General features: G+C 40.5%; 1 protein-coding gene across 1 annotated transcript in view; it reads right to left on the minus strand.

The window, feature by feature from the left end:
* Nucleotides 1–4276: 4276 nt before the first annotated feature.
* DNAH5 (dynein axonemal heavy chain 5) overlaps nt 4277–20029 on the minus strand; it is a 252364-nt gene continuing 236611 nt past the window's right edge. The window contains exons 77-79 of the mRNA XM_025388138.1: nt 15416–15568; nt 14767–14998; nt 4277–6060 (exon numbers count right to left, since the gene is read on the minus strand). Coding sequence (XP_025243923.1) covers nt 5909–6060; nt 14767–14998; nt 15416–15568 — 537 coding nt within the window. The 3' untranslated portion in view covers nt 4277–5908. The remainder of the gene's footprint in view (nt 6061–14766; nt 14999–15415; nt 15569–20029) is intronic.

The following is a 20029-nucleotide window of genomic DNA, read 5'->3' on the forward strand; positions in this document are numbered from 1 at the left end:
ATAGACTCCTACAAGCTACTTAAGTATAAAATTCGTGGCTGTCTCATCAGGTCTCTTAATACTGAATTCTTTATAATGAGATTTTTCCATTGCAAATGGCATTTAACAAAAAGTGCTCCTCATTCCAATGACTTAGAAGCACATGATTTCCATCCACCACTACTCCGAACTGGCAGCCATCATAATAAGGTGTGAAATGTCATTAAAAAGTAGCATTCCACAGCCCTCCACACCAAGTCAGGTTTTCCTGTTACCTATCCTATCCTGCATATACTGTGCCCACTTTCTCCCTTTAGGAAGCAAGAGGCCAGTCCCCAGCGCTTGGGGATCTGAGACGTTTTCCTTTTCTCCTTTAAATCTAAATTTAGATGTCACCTTCTCAGAGCTGCTTTTCCTTATGGCGCAATCAGATTAGGTCTTTCCAGGCAAAAAGTGTCTGGAGTAGAGACGTTGTTCAAGGACACTGGACCCTGGCTAGGCTTTTTCCCCTGATGGTGACATGGCCTCACTAATGTTGAGGTGGTTCAATGTTTGCCAACATTTCCTTAAAGGGATGCTTAGAGAAGCCAAGGTATGCTTCTACAGAATGGTGAAATAAGCCCCATACATAAAAAGATAGTTCTTTATGAGGCAAGACTTTCCTTTTAGACTGAATTCTGGAAGGACCTTACCTGCACAGAGAGGGTCACCAGAAGCTGTGAGTTGCACAAGGGAACAAGAGAAACAGAAAACCAGAGAAAAGCCAGGCAAGGATGAGCAGCAGCTGCTGTGGCACAGGGAAGCACCTCCCTGCTATTGCGTGTATGTCCTCAATAAAAATAAATGTCAAAGAAGAAGAAGAGAAGTCTTTGAATGTTCTCACCACAAAGAAATGATAAATGCATGAGATGTTCTATATACACATTACTCTAACTGGATCATTATACAACATAAATATGTATCAAAACATCAAATTGTACTCCATAAATATGTACACTTACAATGTGCCAATTAAAAAAATCAATTTAAATTTAAAAAATAATAAAAGTCAAGAGAGATTATGAATATTTAAATTAGCTTGTTTAATCACTCCACAGTGTATACATATATCAAAACACCACATTTTACTCCATAAATGCAATATAATCAGCTAATCATTAAAAATATCAATAAAACAGTAAAACTAAATGGGGACATTGTAACATGGCTTCTGCCTGACAGTGGTGACACAACTGATATGCTGCAGTCTCCTCTGTTATTCTCATTCATGACATCCAGTATTTTCCTTCATAGCACTTAATGCACAGTCTTTATATTATCTTCTAGACACCTAATGTACCTCATGTTATACAACCATAAATTTAGATTATATATAACTACTGATATAGTTTGGGCTCTGTGTCCCCACCCGAATCTCATCTTGAATTGTAATCTCCATGTGTCAAGGGAGAGATCTGGGGGGAGGTGATTGAATCATGGGGACCATTTCCCCCATGCTGTTCACATGATAGTGAGTTCTCACGAGATATGATGGTTTAAAAGTGTGACAGCTCCCATCCCTTCCACCATGTAAGATGTCCCTTGCTTCCCCTCGGCCTTCCACCATGATTGTAAGTTTCCTGAGGCCTCCTCAGCCTTGTGAAACTGTGAGTCAAATAAACCTCTTTTCCTTATGAATTACCCAGTCTCAGGTAGTTCATTATAGTGTTGAAATGAACTAATAAAGAAAATTGGTACTGGGAGTTTGGGGCACTGCTATAAAGATACCTGAAAATGTGGAAGCAACTTTGGAACTGGGTAATGGGCAGAGGTTGGATAAGTTTGGAGGACTCAGAAGAAGACAGGAAGAGGTGGGAAACTTTGGAACTTCCTAGAAACGTGTTGAATGGTTTTGACCAAAATGCTGATGCTGATAGGGACAATGAAGTCCAGGTTGACATGCTCTCAGATGGAGATGAACTTATTGGGAACTGGAGCAAAGGTCACTCTTGATATGCTTTAGCAAACAGACTAACAGCATTTTGCCCCTGTCCTAGAGATCTGTGGAACTTTGAACTTGAAAGAGATGATTTAGGGTATCTGGCAGAAGAAATTTCTAAGCAACAAAGCATTTAAGATGTGACCTGGGTGCTCTTAACAGCATATGGCCATATGCATTCACAAAGATATGGTTTGAAATTAAAACTTACGTTTAAAGAGGAAGCAGAGCATAAAAGTTTGAACATTTGCAGCCTGACCAAGTGGTAGAAGAAAAAAATCTATTTTCTGGGGAGAAATTCAAGCTGCCTGCAGAAACTTGCATAAGAGATGCCAAATAATAGCCAAGGCAATGGGGAAAATGTCCCTAGGGCATTTCATAGATCTTCATGGTAGCCCCTCTCATCACAGGTCCAGAGGCCTAGGAGGGAAAAACTGTTTCATGGGCTGGGCCCAGGGCCCCACTGTTCTGTGCAGCCTTAGGACGTGACACCTTGCATTCCAGTTGCTCCAGCTCTAGCCATGGCTAAAAGGGGCCAAGGTACAGCTTGGGACATAGCTTCACAGGATACAAGCCCCAAGCCTTGGCAGATTTCACATGGTGTTGGGCCTACAGGTATGCAGAAAACAAGACTTGAGTTTTCAGAACCTCCACCTAGATTTCAAGGATGTATGGAAATGCCTGGATGTCCAGGCAGAAGTCTGCTGCAGTAGCAGAGTCCTCATGGAGAACCTCTAATAAAGCAGTGCAGAGGGGAAATATGGAGTTAGAGCCCCCACACAGAGTCCCCTCTGGACCACTGCCTAGTGGAGCCATGAGAAATGTGCCACCATCCTGTGGCCCCCAGAATGGATCTACCCAGAATGGTAGATCCACTGACAGCTTGCACTGTGCACCTGGAAAAGCTGCAGGCAATCAATGCCAGCCCTTGAAAGCAGCCACAGGGCCTGTACCCTATGGAGCCTCAGAGGCAGAGCTGCCCAAGACCTTGGGAGGCCACTTCTTGCATCCAAGTGCCCTGATGTGAGACATGGAGCCAAAGGAGATAATTTTGAAACTTTAAGGTTTAATGATTACCCTCTTGGGTTTTAGACTTGCATGGGGCCTGTAGACCCTTTGTTTTGGTCAATTTTCCCATTTGGTGCTTTTGATTTTACAGGCTCATAGGTGGAAGGGACTTATCTTGTCTCAGATGAGACTTTGAACTTGGACTTTTGAGTTAATGCTGGAATGAGTTAAGACTTTTGGGGACTGTTGGGAAGCCATGATTGTGTTTTAAAATGTAAGAAGGACTTGAGATTTGGGAGGGGCTGGGATGGAACAATATGGTTTGGCTGTGTTCCCACCCAAATCTCTTCTTGAATTGTAATCCCCACATGTCAGGGGAGGAACCTGGTGGGAGGTTATTGAATCGTGGGGGCAGTTTCCCATGTGCGGTTCTCATGATAGTGAGTTCCCACAAGATGTGAAGGTTTAAAAGTGTGTGGCTGTTCCCTTCATCTTCTCTCTCTCCTGCTCCACCATTGTGAAGATGTGCATGGTTCCTCTTCATCTTCCACCATGATTATAAGTTTCCTGAGGCCTCCCCAGCTATATGGAACTGTGAGTCAATTTTAAACCTCTTCTGTTTATAAATTAACCAGTCTCAAGTAGTTATTTATAACAGTGTGAAAACGGACTAATACAACTACATATGTACCTGAATAATTGCTATATTCTGCATTTATTCCTCTCAGGTGAACTCTATGAGATTAGGCACTGTGCCTGTTTTTTTTTTTTTCCACCATTGCATCACCAGTTCAGCAGAGAGTCTTCACAGGAGGTGCAAAATAAATATTTTTTAGTAAATCAATATTGGGACAGTTGAAAAAAACTGTTGCATGACTCTGCAATGGTACCAAGCCCCTGGCGGTTTTTTCTCCATGTCCAAGAACATCAGGAAGCCTCTCCATTGCAGGAGAGATTCATTCAATCAGTTCTCCCTTGCCTACCTGACTGTGGAATACCTAGCACCTTTTGGTGGGAGGAGCCCGGGAAGGAGTGGGCAGCTATGCAGAAAGGGGCCTCATTGACTCATCACTGCTTCAGAGGCCAACCATGTTGAATTAGTTCGTAAAAATTCTTAGTTGTTTTCATGGTCTTTTTCTACTTTGGGTCTCCAAGACTCATGCATGCAAACTAACAGATGTGTATCACAAAATCATAGGAATGACACATTTTCAAATTATTTGATAAAAAATCCAGTTTTGAAAGCTTATTTCTAGATACTTAGTGTCAATTACCCCCCCTTTCTGATAAACGACAATTATGAATGAGGCATTTAGTAAAAACGTTTTATTAATTCCATGATGTCCACATTTTCATTACTTGCTTTTCAGAATGAAATGATTGTTTCACCACAATTCACACAAATTAACTGATACATTAATCCACACCAAAAGAAAGAACTCACATGAAAACAGTATCATCTACGATGGGGGGAGTCACAGGAGCCACTCAGGCTTAACTCTCATCATCATGAGCATAAAATAATGATCCTGGTCCATAGAATGAAGCCCAGCGAGAGGGGCCCACACTTGTCTCCTAGTATCCACCTCCCAAAAACCATTTATCAAAACAAATGCAGTAATACAGATCCAGAGCTATCCAAAAGTTTGTAAACCACAATTCTAATTTAATACTGACTAAATTTTCTACTCAATGGGTTAGATGAAGAGTTATTAATAACCTGTAACCAGAATTTAAAAAAATATATATGTGAAAAGATCATTTGATAATGTTTCCTAATTAATAAAAGCCCATAGGACATCCCTACACACTGTCTAAGATTTCTATCCTTTCTTTATATTTTCTCCTAATCATCACATTTTTTTCAAGCCAACTATAACTCTTGCTATCACATCTGTTCTTATTTTTCTATCTTGCCATCTAATCTTTGTCCATATGCAAATATATTTCACTGTTATAATCACAGTGTACTCAATATTTTGTGAACTAAATCTTTCACTTAACAGTCTGAGTCTACCATTTTCATATTATGGAATCTTCAAAATTATTTTTTATGGTTGCCTAATATCTCCTAATTTCCTTAAGCATAGCCTGATTATTGAATATTTATGACATTTCCATTTTTTTGTTATTAAATGTAATTTTATAGAGACTATTTTCAGTCTTTTCAATTGTTTCCTGGATACAGAGAAAATAAAGATCCAAGTGTGTGAATATTTTTATGGTTCTTACTGTATTTAATCATTTTACAAAAAAGGTTGGGTTGATTTACAGTGCTGTAGCAATTTGTGAGTGGATATTTACCGAGAGCATGCTATGATTTACTTTTAGCTTTAATTTTTCTTATAAGAGTTATCAATTAGTATCTCATTATTAATTACAAGTAGGCTTAAACATTGCTCTACATTTATTCTTTATGCTTACATAAATTGTCTATTTACATTCTTAACCCATTCTTCTATCTCCTTCTATTTTTTAAAAGGTATTTTTAATTGGCTGCTTGAAACCCTGAAAATAAGTCTCTTAACTTGACCTAAATACGAAAGGCAATAGAAGCAAAATCAGCACAAACTTGCCCTGTTACCTTCAAGAACTTGGCTGTTACCAGGCCATATTAACAGAAGAATAGTAATTCCTTCCAGAGAAATGCTGTGTGCTTACCCTAGTTGGTCTTCACAGCAAAGTAAGAAGAAAATGCACTACTGTGGATTTGAGGGCCACACTTTATCACTAAATAGTATTTTCAACAAACTCAGACATTGGTCACTAATGATGAAACAGGTAAAATATAAGCACCCAATTAAGGAGTGGGGAAAACCTATGCAGCTCATTAATTGCATAAACGACCTGACATACACTGTCCAGCAGTCATACAGAAACAAAGGTTACAATAATTTAGATCTTGCATTTTCCAAAGCATTGGGCGGGAACACTCCCGACATGTTACTTGACATCACAGAGAAGGGCAACCCCACGGAGCACCCAGTGTTCAGGGGTCTGGGCCGTCCTGAGGTCCACAGCGGCAATGTAGTTCAAGTCCGTTCGAACTGGCTTCTTATAGATGGGACAGGAGTAAAACCGAGGATCTCGTAAAGCTACAAAAAAATCATAAAAGAAAAGAACTTGGTGAATTTCTCACTTAAGTGCCCAAGGAGAGTGCAGAGCCACGCTTCTGCATTCTGTAGGTCATTTCAAAGACAGATGGGTTTGGCAGAATGAGGGACATTCTTTCTGAGGCCAGGCAATTCCTGGATGTGACGCAGACGCTCCCACAGGGTGCCAGTAGCTGTGGCAAGACACCCAGACAGCGTCTGGTGGCCTCTGCTGGCCCCCTGCCCCGAACCATGGACAGTAACTCAGCCCACATGCTTCCTCTCTCTCCTTGGCACCTGTCAACTCAACATCCCCCTCCACCTGTTCTCCTTCATCTCCCCAACAAACCTTGAGCGCGCACACGTCAGTTTTAATCAGGCATCCAGCACCAGTGGGCATTACTTTATTATTTCAAAATCTTCAACCCTGCAGGCCATAGTTTACATCACATCTTAAATCCCAGGACAGCGGGTGCTTCCCCACCCCCCCGCCCCCAGCTAAATCAGGTATTGTGAATTCTCTATAAATGTAGAGAAATAAAATTGCTGGGAAGCAGAGAGTAATGGACCAATTCACCTCTCTGAGACTCAGTCTACCTTTCCGGAGTAGAAGAATAGATGCAGTTTCCAAAATGACACTGCAATGAAAGGCAATCTATGTGTGTCCATCCTTCAGAGATCCTTTCTAACACATCCATCTCCACCCACAGGCTCCCTTTCTTTCCAGCCTTGGAAACCCCATACTCAGAGACAGGCCCAGGTCTGTGGGGAATTAAACTCACACAATTCATGAGGGCCCTCTTTAAAAAAAAAATGAGTGAAATTTACAAATAAAAAAGTAGGCTTTGGAAGGAGCTTCTGCCTGTGAGCAGCCTGGGAGTTTAAGCCTCATTAGTGTCTTATGAGAGCCACTCTGTACACAGTAGTTTACCTGCACACCTCCTAACATGTGTCTCAGGAAGTAGTATATTATTTTATAGTCTCTTCCAGATTATACATTTTTCAAGGACAAGAGTGTGTCTACACCCATCCCTGTACTCTTCTGGAAAGTCAATATTATATTTTTTAAAAACCCTCACTTAACTATTGAAGTGAAATGACATTTAACTAAGAGGATGCTCTGCTTTTGTGAATTAATGTTACAAACATGGGCACTGAAACATATCAGAGTTATTGAATTTATTTCTCAAAACTGACATGCTCAAAAATTTGCCTTTTCCAGAAAATTATAAAAGCTGGCACTATCAGAAGCTAAAGTCTCATTATTTGATCCAATAGACCTTTTAACCTGCTGTGCCCTGTGTTTTCACATATCCACTATAAATTTAATTAATTGTATTAGAAGAAGTGAAACATTTGAATATAATAATATGATACATAAGTTTCAATATAAAATAAATAATTCTAAGGCAGTGATTCTTAACCAGGGATGATTCTACCTATGGGGGACATTTGCCAATATCTGAAGACATTTTTGGTTAACACAACTGTGGGCTTGCTACTAACATCTTCGTGAATAGAGGTCAGGGATGCTGATAACATCCTATAATGCACAGGACAGCCCCCCCGCCCCCGCCAAAACAAAGTTATCCAGACCAAAAATGTCAATAGTACCAAAACTGAGAAACCTTCTTCTAAAACAATGAAGATATGTTACAGTATTTGTTTCCTTAATCTCATGAAATTAATCATTAGAAACAACCTAAAACAATGTGATACCTAATTTTTAAGTCTCAGTGTAATTTTTCCAATTTCTATGTGTATATCACTAGTAATAATAATTAGGCAAATATATATGAAAAATTCTGAACAAGTAAATGAATGACAACGAATCATGCAATGCAGTTAACACTAACTATACTCGCTGATATAGTTAAATCCTTTAATCCTAGGATCTTTAAACATGTAACAAATATATAACTCATTCTTCTTCTTGCTGCAAATTTGATTAACAATCATTTTGTAAACTTGAAGTAAGGTTTTGGTGCCTTACATCTGAATCTCATGATAATTACAATAATTACAACTTGAGAAGTATTTGACTACTTGGATTTTAATCCCAAAAGAAAAATGGAGGAAAAAAATAGCATTCTCTTCAATAAGCAGGTAAAAATAATTTTCTGAAATATTTATCCAATTCTATTTATTTTTAATTGCTTCAGAGCTGAAGGTGCTCATGCCAAGTCACAGCGTGCAGCAAACTTCTGTGGCAGGATTAGAAGCCACCGAAGATATAATTTCATAGTGAAAACGCTGACAGATGCTAAACAACTACATAAGCAGATGATTCGAAACCATCCCCCTGCTTAGACAAACAACTTTGAAGACAAAAATAAGCATGCGGGGTAGGTAGAACAAATCAACTAAATATGTTTAAAACCTTGGGTCTCCAGAAGGAGGAGGAGAGAGGAGAGGTTGTACAAACTGGCAAGCTATACCCTTTAGGATCTTAAAGGTTTTAATAAAACACCTTGGGGGAATTTCATTTTCTGACTGTTTAACTTCCCTATCTATCTTGCATTTTTCATCTACATGTGAGTATGCATCCATATATTGCTTCCAACATCCAAAATAACCATTACATAGAGAGTCTCTATAGAATCGTTAAGTCATTCTTTTATTTAACCACCCTTTTGCTAGTAACATTTAAATCACTGGACAGTTCACTCTCAATATACACTATTTCTTTCACTCCTTTAAAAAGCATTTGAGTTAAGCATGTTAATAAGAGTAACAATTGAAAAAATATGTATTAAATGCATCCTATGTTCATTGTCAGTACATTGTCAGTACATAGGAAGTATTTAATACCTTTTTTTTTTTTTTTTTTTTGAGACGGAGTCTTGCTCTGTCGCCCAGGCTGGAGTGCAGTAGCCGGATCTCAGCTCACTGCAAGCTCCGCCTCCCAGGTTCACGCCATTCTCCTGCCTCAGCCTCCCGAGTAGCTGGGATTATAGGCACCTGCCACTGCGCCCGGCTAATTTTTTGTATTTTTAGTAGAGACGGGGTTTCACCGTGGTCTCGATCCCCTGAACTTGTGATCCGCCCGCCTCGGCCTCCCAAAGTGCTGGGATTACAGGCGTGAGCCACCGCGCCCGGCTTTAATACCTATTTTTCCTAATAACATTGTGAGTGTAATTCTCTCAGCAATCCTGTGTGACGGGTACTACTATTTAATCACTTTATGGATTCAAAAACTGGAACAGAAGGAAGGCGAGTTGTCCAAGATTAGAAAGCTGTAGTGTTAACTGAGAATGAAACCTAGTCAGAGTGGATCCGTGGCCTCTCCACTTCATCTCTGCAATACTTGGGATGCGCTATGCATGTATACCTCTGTCTTTGCAGAAAACATGAAAATGAAATGGACAGAACTAGATACCTGAGTTCAATTTGCGGCATATTTTAGATAGGCCTCCAAAGCCACATGACTAATGACTAGGATAATAAAAGCCAGGAGAACCACTCGAATATCCCGGCCCCCGGCTCACGGTCCTCTACCGGTGAACAGGGGCATAAGCACTTCTCAGACTGCAGCATGGCGGAGGGAGGTATGGGGAGGGAGAGCACCACCCACAGAGGGCTCTCCCTGTGCCCTCCCACTGCCCACAGTCTACCTTAACAGGTACCTGAGAAAAATTAACTCAGGACTTCAATATTCAATGGAGCTGTCCTCATTTTGAATTTAGCCTTTATTTTCAAGTTTCGTCCCAGGCGCTGAGAGGACACATAAACACAGAATCTCAAGTAGAAGACTAACCATGGGAATTCCCAGAGGTTTGCATATACCTCACGACAAACAAATGTGATTCTGATACCAGCTTTCACTGTCAGGAGCCAGGAATCATGGGCAAATTACCCAGGGTCTCCAAACCTTAATTTCTCCATCTGCGAAGTGAGGACGATAAATTTGACAGAGTTGTTGTAAAGATTAAATAAGTTAACACATGTATGTGTCTGGTATAGTATAATGCCTGGAATGTGGAAGGTGCCTAAGATAGAGATGTTATTTGACACTTCTTTATCTCTCTGTCTCCACACACACATACATAGGCACACGCACATACACACACAGGCACACGCACATACACACACATGCATCTACTTACGCATGGACCTTTTCACTAAAGCAACTTCCCAGACTCATGTTTCCCATGACTTTAACAGACTTCCAGGTTTACAAGCTGACAGCCGATTAAACCCTGTGGGCTCAGGAGCCAGGAGGTCTCTACTCCTGGTCACCACATATGGCTACCCCCACCCCAGTCCCAAATCTGCACAGTCTCACGTCAAAATGGGTCAGACGGCATTCTTAGATACATGTTTTCCTTAGCAGGAAATAACCCTTGAGACCCCTCTTGCACCTGCTTGGTGATCAGAGGTACCCAGAAGGCTTGCCTCGTCCCTCACAAATGTTCCAATCACAGTTTTCCAGCACATCAGCTACAGTTCTGAAGTTCGCTGAGAATCATCAATCTGCTCATATAATAAATCTGTGAAGACACATATCTTTCTTCTATCTGTCCTTTCCAGCTTCCTTTGAGAACAGAGAATCTAGACGGTGTGCGTGTGGCTTTACTCTCTTGGTGAATTGAGTACTATTTGAATGACTTTTCCGTGATTTTCTAGCAAGAAACATCATTTCTTTTTAAAGTTTGAGGGTGTATCACTCAATTTTTAGAGTTAAAATAAATATCTAGATGTCTTCTTGTAGAAAACGAATAAACCAGTCCTATATCTATATTTTAATGATTATTTAAATTGAGAAATTTCCTTCATATTAATGTAAAAACTGTTAACTATAAGAATTCCAATTTTTAAATGCTGCACTTTGGTCTTTAATGATGCTACACATCGCTTTAAGTCAATCAGAGCCCTGCTCAATTATCAAAATTGAGTAAAAATTAAATGTATCACATGAAAAGGGTAACAGAATGTTAGTTTTCCATTACTAAAGAAACACCTCTTCAACAACAAAGCGATTTTAACAACAAACCAAGTTTCCACCAGCTCTTACTGAAATCAACAAAGGAATAAAGAACTAAAGTTTTCTTTTAATACTTTGAAATTAGCCCCTTTTCCTTTGCTTATTTTATTTTCTCCCTTACCTGCTGCTAATGAGCATCACCACTGGCTAACACGCAGCAGGGTGGACATAGTTCTTCTATAAAAATCTGTTCTTAAATCATAAAGAATTGCCAGTATTATAAAATTATTACGTTATTACTACCATGCTGAGATGTTCAGTGTCAAATTGCCATGGATTTTTATAGTTTAGTCACAAGAAAAAACAGTAACATGTAACTCAACTGGAAAAAGGTTTTCATTTCATTTTATAACGGAAACGTTTTTACAACATGTTGACTAGATGCAATGATATGATAAAGCAATTTTTCTAAAATGCTATTTTTGGCTAAAGGAACACTTGATTATTATTTCTATAAAATAATTACCGTCCCAAGATCTCACACTACCCTAAGAACCAGTAAATACAAAGCCATAGGCAGTATGCTTGCCTAAGCCCACGTAGACACATTTATCTTTTTTGATTCAACTAATAAATATTGAACTACACCATGTGCCAAGCAGTGTGCTGAGAACCTTTGTGTTCCTAATCTGATGCTCAACTCTCCCCTTCACAGGCTCTTCTTCCTTCATAACACTGGTCCCCTCCCAAGGTAATCCTTATTCCCTTCAACAAATCACAACCTCTCTAGCTTGTTGTTCTCAAAGCAAAAATCATTTCTCTAGCAAACTTTTGAAAATACTAAATGAGACATGGTGTGAAATCCACCTTTAAACATTCTCCATAAATATCAGTTGTCTCTTCCAACTCCCCCATTTCCACCTCTACCTGAAGAACCTCTTTCATGTGGAAGCTTTGTTATCCACCTACACACTGCTGACATCCAGCTAACCTGGACCAGGTCTGTCTTCTAAATCCCAGAACTAAACTCTTCACCAAACCCAGCACATCCATTACCACCTCATGACTTTCCACTCTTCCCTCTGCTCCAGGATGCTAGCATAGCCCCTTTCTGTCACTTGGATCTCAGCTCAGTATTCCTAACAGAACTCCTAAATTATCTTACACTCAAACCATGTGTATGGCTTGAATTTGTCCCCTAGAATTTCATGTGTTGAAAACTTAATCACTGGTACAATAATATTTGGAGGTAGAGTCTGATAAAAGGTGACTGGGTCAAAATGGTGAATCCCTTATGAATGAATTAATGTCATTATCATGCCAGTGAGATAGTTATTGCAAGAGTGGGTTGCTATAAACCAAGTCCAGCCCCTGGTGCCCCTCTCTGTCTCACATGCTTACTTCTACCTTCTGTTTGTGACCATGGAATGACTCTCACCAGATGCTGGCATCATGCCTTTGGACTTCCCTGCCTCCAGAACCAGGAGCAAAATAAACTTCTATTGTCTATCACATGCCCAGTCTGTAGTATTTTGTTATAGCAACAGAAAATGGACTAAGACACCATGCCTGTGTTTTTTTGCAGAGAAACAGGAAGTATCTGAAATCAGTATGTTCATTTCTAGTCAACTCTCATTATTCACAGTAGTTATGTCCTATGAAGTCACCATGAATATTGAATTAACAAATGCCAAGCCATTGCTCCTAGGGGAAACACAGGTTTAGTTTCCTGCAAGCCTCTGGTCACAACATTTCCATCAAGCAGTCAATACATAATCTTGTTTTATGTGTGTTTCTGTTTAAGGATATCTTGTTAATATATATTGTTGATTTATTATGATTGCACTGGAGGCCAACAGCACTATGACTAATGCCTGAAGGAAGTTTGTCCAACACATGTATTTTCTCTATAAGGCACAGTCTTCTTGTGCTCAGAAACAGCAGACTTAACACTACACTTGGGGGCCATTTTAAATAGGAAAATGTACCAAAAAAAAAAATTGAAAAACATGGTACTAAAGAGACCACAAACAGGACACTTAGTTGTAATATGAAAGCTGGAACAAGAAGGCCCAGCCTCACCTTGTTTGGCCCCAGCTAGAAATATGTATGTCTGGCAACTCCAACTGTTTGCTGCTTTGCACATGTTTGTGAATGACCATGCGAATGACCATAAAAGTGTCATTAGTGTTGATTCGGGGGCTACAGAGAAATTTTAGCAGGTGGGCAAATTCACAAATACAAATCTGTGAGTAACAAGGCCCGACTATATTTGTTTCTTTTATGGCTATCACCCCTGTTTGCGACTCAGCTCCACAAGAATGGGAAGCCTGTTTGGTCTTTTCTCAGTGCTGCCATCCCAGCACTAGGGAAGTGCTTGGCAGATGGTAAGTAGTCATTGAATGACCAAGCTAGCTAATGCTATTTCCCTCCACCACGAAAAGTCTAACTCCCCATAACTATCATTCTTGTCCTCCAAAGCACATCTCAAAAGCAATCACCCCTAAACTCCTAGACATCTCTATGTTTTCTTTCTGAGCATCTCTTTTGTAACATGTATCAATTTGTATTTTCATTATTTACTTACTATGGGTCTCCTTCACCAGACTGTGAGTCTCTGGGGGCTGGATCTGGTTCATAATGATCTTTGCATCCCTAGCGCCTAAGGTTATGACTGGTAACTATTAGACATCCACCAAATGTTTCCTTAAAAAACAAATACTTGGGGCTGGGCGCTGAGGAGGCTGAGGCTGGAGAATCGCTTGAACTCAGGAGTTGGAGGTTGCAGTGATCTGAGATCGTGTCACTGCACTCCAGCCTGGGTGACAGAGCGAGACTCTGTCTCAAATAAATAAATAAATAAACAAACAAACAAACACTTATAGTTCATTAATTATTTTATCCCTTTACTTGTTAGAATCTCTTGTGCTTCTATCGTAAAATCAGTACTTCCTTGGAATCCACTACCATGGCTAGAGTTTATGGTTTATGCTTCTAAAATGAACAGGGAATTCCCTCATGTGCTAAAATGTGGTTATCGCTGTAGAGATGTCAGCTGAGTGAAAGGTGACCAAAAAAAGAGCCTCCAGAAAACATCAATCCAACAACGGAAAATAGTTTAGGCATTTTTAGACTTGTCAAGTACAGCTTTGATAATTTTGTTAAAGTAGAATCACGTGTGTACTTCACAGAAGTGTTATTACATTCAAAGACAGAAATAAGAACCCAGTATTTTACCATTAGCTATAGGATTAAGCCAAATGCCTCTGAATTCAATCTAGATTTCACTACCTGGTTCAAACCTCCAGGTTGGTAGAGCCACAGCCTCCAACTGAGCCCTGTGCAATCTCATCTAGAAAGCCTCCTTACCACAGCTCACCCCACCACATTGTATCCATTCTTCAAAGCTCAGTCCAGGCCCAAATGCTCCTGAGACTCAGCCCCCGCCCACTTCATCCCGTGTTATCTCACTCTCCTTCCCCATGCTTACTAACCATGCCAAACATTTCTTTCTTATCTCGTCAGCTAATATTTCCTGAGTATCCACACATATTAATCTGCTTTATTAGATAAGCAAGTACTATCTAGAACTATTGCCTCCTCAATATACTCAAGAAAGTGCCTAGAGGTCAGTAAGTCCCCATTAAACATGGGTGTGAATGTAAAGCTGGTTGATAAGAGAGTAAAATCTCTACTACATGATGACAAAAATAATGAACTCCCGTGTTGATAATGTCATCCAAACGAACAATGTGAACACTTACTGAAGGTACAAGACAACTTACTATTGTTTTCTGCATAAATCCTTATGACAGGCATCAACTCAAAGAGCACTTTTGGCTTTGATTCAATGAGTTTCATGTTCCTCTTGTCCCAGCCAGCACCTTCAAGATATAGGCCATAGACATAGACGCCCTCTGTGGGAGGGGCAGAAATGTCATCCTTCATCCATTTGGTGACTTCATTGCAAAGCACCATATTGTCCAGAGCCCAGCCTTTGTTGGCCCGAGTTATTTCCTATTCAGGGCAGCAAAAGATGAATGGAGCAGTTAGAGGTTTGTCTTAATAGAAAGAGCATAACAATAATGAAAGCTTGGCTCCAAATCACTCTAATTCGAAGGAAGTACAATAGTGCCTAAAGAATTAGCAAGATTCTCTCATTAAAAAAAAAAAACCACATCCTAATTTAGCTATGTCTACTTTAAAAAGAAATACAAAGTCAAATCAAATACAAAAATAAGAAATAAATATTTTGAAAGTCGAGCTAGCAGCCTGAGAACAAGTGGCTGGAATTTATGTTCATGACAATGTAACTGCTAGTACCAAAAAGAGACAGTCATTCTCTGTCTTATTATAGTCTTTAAAACTATAATGAAAGAAAACCCTGTGGAGGAAAATTATAATAACACAACGGGTGCAAATCAGAGCTCTCACCTGTCGCATTGCAGTTAAAAATCCCTGGGGGTTAAAAAAGCCTGTCATCCAAAAGCAGTGAGGTCGGCCATTGAAAACCCACGAGGTAAACTGGCCATTTCTTTCTATAAGTTCAGTAAACCAGAAACCCAGCGTACTTGAAACCCAAGAAACCTGCAGTGAAGACATTTAAACAATTAATTGATATAAGTTTAACACTGCAGTGTAAACCAGCTATGTTCACTAAAAAAAAATGATGAAATATCAATTTCACTTTTATAATGAAAAAAGTTTCTAAGTCATGAATTTTCCCTGGATTCTGGCATAAGTGTTTCAAATTATTCTTTCTCCTTAATAATAGTAATGCTACTAAGATATGACAGAATATACTAGTCATCACATGAACATCAGGTCAATTCACAGAACTGTTCAAGATATCTAATGTCAATCGAATCACTTTCCATGTACCAATATATTCATCACTGATTCTGCTGTAAAGGAATCAAAACAATTTATTGGATTAAATTTCAAGGCTTTCATCATTTTTCCTTAGGTTACAATTTCAATCTATAACACATAAAAAAGGATTTTTATTTACATAAATATGCTCACGGCCTTATCAAGATAAATCAACACTGTAAAATAGATCCCATGGATAATAAGATGTAGAAGACTTGCTACACTTAATTGTAATGGGGTGAACAACAGTCCTTTCCCAGAATGTTTGTCACTTTAGAATACATTTTTGTTTCCTCTCTTGAAGGAGCAAAAAATGGAAACCCAAGACTCTTTGTCATCCACAAATTATTTGCATTTATTGCTTCTGACTTTCTCCCTGAATTCACCTGTGGGGCTTCCATTACGACAACTGGCATGGATATGTCATTAATGCCATGAGCAGCAGCAGTGGACGGTATCTTCAAATCATAGATTATAACATTTTACTGTAATTGCAATATTTTATGTATGAATAAATGTAGTAATCAACCTGGGTATAACACTTGAATTTCAAACACCTTAAGAATTAATTTGCCTATTTTCAAGAGTTATTGAGATTCCAAAGTCTGATAATAAGCTGAGAAGAATAAAAACCTGAACAAAAAGATCATAATTTAAGAATTAAATCACTCATTGTCTGCTATCATTATAGGTCTGTTAACTAAAAGAGATGTGTATTTTATACTACGTTCGGTCTGAGGGCAGGGGGAGCTGCTAACGAGAGTGCCTGCCCCCCGACAGGGATTCCTGTTCCAGAGCCCCCCAGGTCCTACCGAGGTGGATGATCTGGTTTGGTAGGGAAGGAACTCACAATGGCCAGTGATCTGGAAGAGTCTCCCTCAGTCCTTGGCAATGAGAAGAGGCAATTCAGATAGAAAACTCTCTGGTATGGGCAATGGATTTATTAAAGATGAGAAGGAAATAAACGGGTCTGGTCAAAGCTGATTCCGAGTCTCTAAGTTATGTGATGAGAGGGATGGGGGGTGGTGTCATCAAATAACATGCAGAAGACAACAAGAAGCAGTCCTACTCACTACATGCTGCCTGCAGAACTCACTACCTCATAATCTGCTGAAGCTCTGGATGACATACCTGAGGTTCGGCACTAAACAAGTCCTACTGCCTTCCCATTTAGCCAAGTAACCTACAGAGGCCAACGCTCTATCCCCCCACCCACCAACCTCATGTCTGTATGCTGCCTTCTCTGTGCAGTCCCAACCTGACGCAATCCCCCTCTGTCCTTGGCAATAACAAGAGGCAAGCCCCCCTCCCAAGCCTTTCCACTCTACCTTCAGCATCTTCAATGCCATGATCAGAAAACTCTTCTAGATCCTCCACCTCATTCTGGAACATCCTCTCCATCCCTTCTCTTAACTGAAGTCTGCCCCCCACCCCACACCTTCAACCTGGGACAGACTGTTTCCTTCACAGCCTTCTCCAAATGTAGGCTACTGCTTTCCTCATACTCAACAACCCTCAGGACCAGGGGAAGAGGAGACGACCTTGTCATTTCTGACTGTTGTTGCCAGGTCATCATGCTACATCATTCTCTTCTTTTGAGTCTCATGCCATCCAGACATACTATCCTTACCCCTACTTGCTTCTATCACCTACTGGTCACTTCCTCTTATTCATGAAGGAATTTAGCTCCTGGTTTACTCTTCTACTCAATCCCCCAAATAATCATGAGGATGATGATGATGATTGTGTTGGTGGTGGAGGTGGGGGTGGTGGTGGTGATGGCAGAGACAGTAATTGGTGGTAACAGTGGTGGTGATGGTCATAGTGGTGATGGTGGTTGTGGTGGTGATGGTGGTGGTGGTGGTGCAGTTTTGCTATTAATAATCACAGGCACTTACATAGCACTGGCCACATGCCAGGCGCTGTTCTAAGCACTTCACACATATCAACTCATTTAATTCTCACAATAATGCTAGGAATTATATAATGCTATTATTTCCCTTTTACAGTTAAGGAAACTGAGGCACCACAAGGCAACTAGCATACCCCAAGTTACATAGCCCATAAGAGACATGATTTGAACCTGGGTATTCTGGCCAAGTAAGTGCATACTCAAAACCCATATACTGCCTTTATTTACTTGATTAATCATTCTAGGTGACTTCAGCCACCCATGTGAATGATGCATTTAACATCCTACTATCTTATCTCATGACTCTCTGCTCTCTAATGACCCTGATGTCCATTCCATTTTATTCCTCTGCTCTCGTACTCTCATGTTAAATTTTGTCATCCCCAAACACTAGCCTGTTGGGAGGTGCGTTTTTTTTCCACTCCTATATTTCCTTTGATGGGGAGAGAGCTCCTTGTCGATAACACTCCAAGATCCTTGACCCTCTCATTCTCCCCACTCCCAGGAGGTAAAGAAATTCATCTGGTTTCTGGCTGTTTCAGAGATGGATTCTGCTCATCAGATGTCCCATGTGCCCCCTATACTTCCCAGCCTCACATGCAGTTAGGTTGGGTCCAAGGCTCTAGTTCTGATCCACAGACTGTGAATGAAAGTGGCATGGGTCACTTCCTAACCCAGAAAGTCTAGACCTGGGGTGCCTTGTCCATTTCCCTTCCCTCTGCTGTGATGACTTCAGAGGCCACATGCTCCAGGTGGTTCAGCTCCCAGATGACAAGGCCTCCATAATGAGGGTCCCAGAGTAACTGTGTGGAGCCAAGGATGCACCCAGCTGGTGAGGGACATAAGGAAGTAGGGTGCAGCTATAACAGCAGGTCCTGAAGTATGATCAGTGGCTTAGCACTAGGGCAGCAGGAGGTTGGAGAAGCCATAGCAGCAGTGGAAAGATGGAGATACAGTTAGGAAGCCCAGCCAGCCAGCCCCTTCTGCTTTTATTGCTTCTGCCTTTATTGCTGGGGGTAGCAGGGGGAAAGGGAGCACACACTCTCTTCTGCTCCCACACTCTCTTCTGCTCCTGCACACTCTAGCTTCACAGGGAAGTCTCTGTAGGGGAAACTGTCTAGCGTCGTGCTGCTGGTGGGTAAGTCTGTCTAATTCCGAATTCTGGTTTTGAAACCCCACAACTCAGGGGTTTCAGCAGATAGAAGCCACATTGTTCAATATTAGCTTTATCAATAAGTGTTCTCTAATCTACACTACTCCTTTTCTGCCATTTAATTGCTTTGGAATTCAGACGGAGAAAAGAGCTAGCTATTTAGCTGCCTTAAGAAATCCAACATGCACCATCCCCACTCCACATTCCATTCTTCAACCATAACCTCCACTTCCAGTTCACTTATTCAAGGACAGTCCTTGACCTAAGCATGGTATCTGATTCTTTGGTTCCATGATTTTCACCTCATCCATACATTTTGTCCCATCTCCATTAGGCTAGGTGAAATAAGCCAGGCACAGAAAGGCAAATACTGCATCATCTCACTTACGTGTGGAGCCTGAAAGAGTTGAACTCATAAAAATAGAGAGTAGAATGGTGGTTACCAGAGACTAGAGGGTGGGGTGATGAGGGAGGGAATAGGAAGTTGTTGATCAAAGGGTATAAAATTTCAGTCAGATAGGAGAAGCACGTTCGAAAGATCTATTTTACAACAAGGTGACTATAGTTTATGGCAATAGACTGTATTTTTTCTTTTTCTTCTTTTTTTTTTGGAGACAGTCTCAATCTACCACCCAGGCTGGAGTGCAGTGGCATGATCTCGGCTCACTGCAAGCTCTGTCTCCTGGGTTCATGCCATTCTCCTGCCTCAGCCTCCCAAGTAGCTGGGACTACAGGTGCACGCCGCCACACCCAGCTAATTTTTTGTATTTTTTAATAGAGACAGGGTTTCACTATGTTAGCCAGGATGGTCTCAATCTCCTGACCTCGTGATCCGCCCACCTTGGCCTCCCAAAGTGCTGGGATTACAGGTGTGAGCCACCGCACCCGGCTGCAATGCACTGTATTCTTGAAAATTGCTGAGAGTGGCTTTTAGGTCTGAACCACAAGAAAATGTTAATTAAGTATGTGAGGTAATGCCTATGTTAATTAGCCCAGCTCAGCCATTCTACAGGATACACATCATTCAAAACAACATGTAGCACATCATAAATGTATATAATTTTTGTCAAGTAAATTTTAAAATAAGTCTTTAACAGTTTTTGTCCCATCT

This window comes from Theropithecus gelada, chromosome 6 (assembly GCF_003255815.1).
Source record: "Theropithecus gelada isolate Dixy chromosome 6, Tgel_1.0, whole genome shotgun sequence".
Taxonomy (NCBI): domain Eukaryota; kingdom Metazoa; phylum Chordata; class Mammalia; order Primates; family Cercopithecidae; genus Theropithecus; species Theropithecus gelada.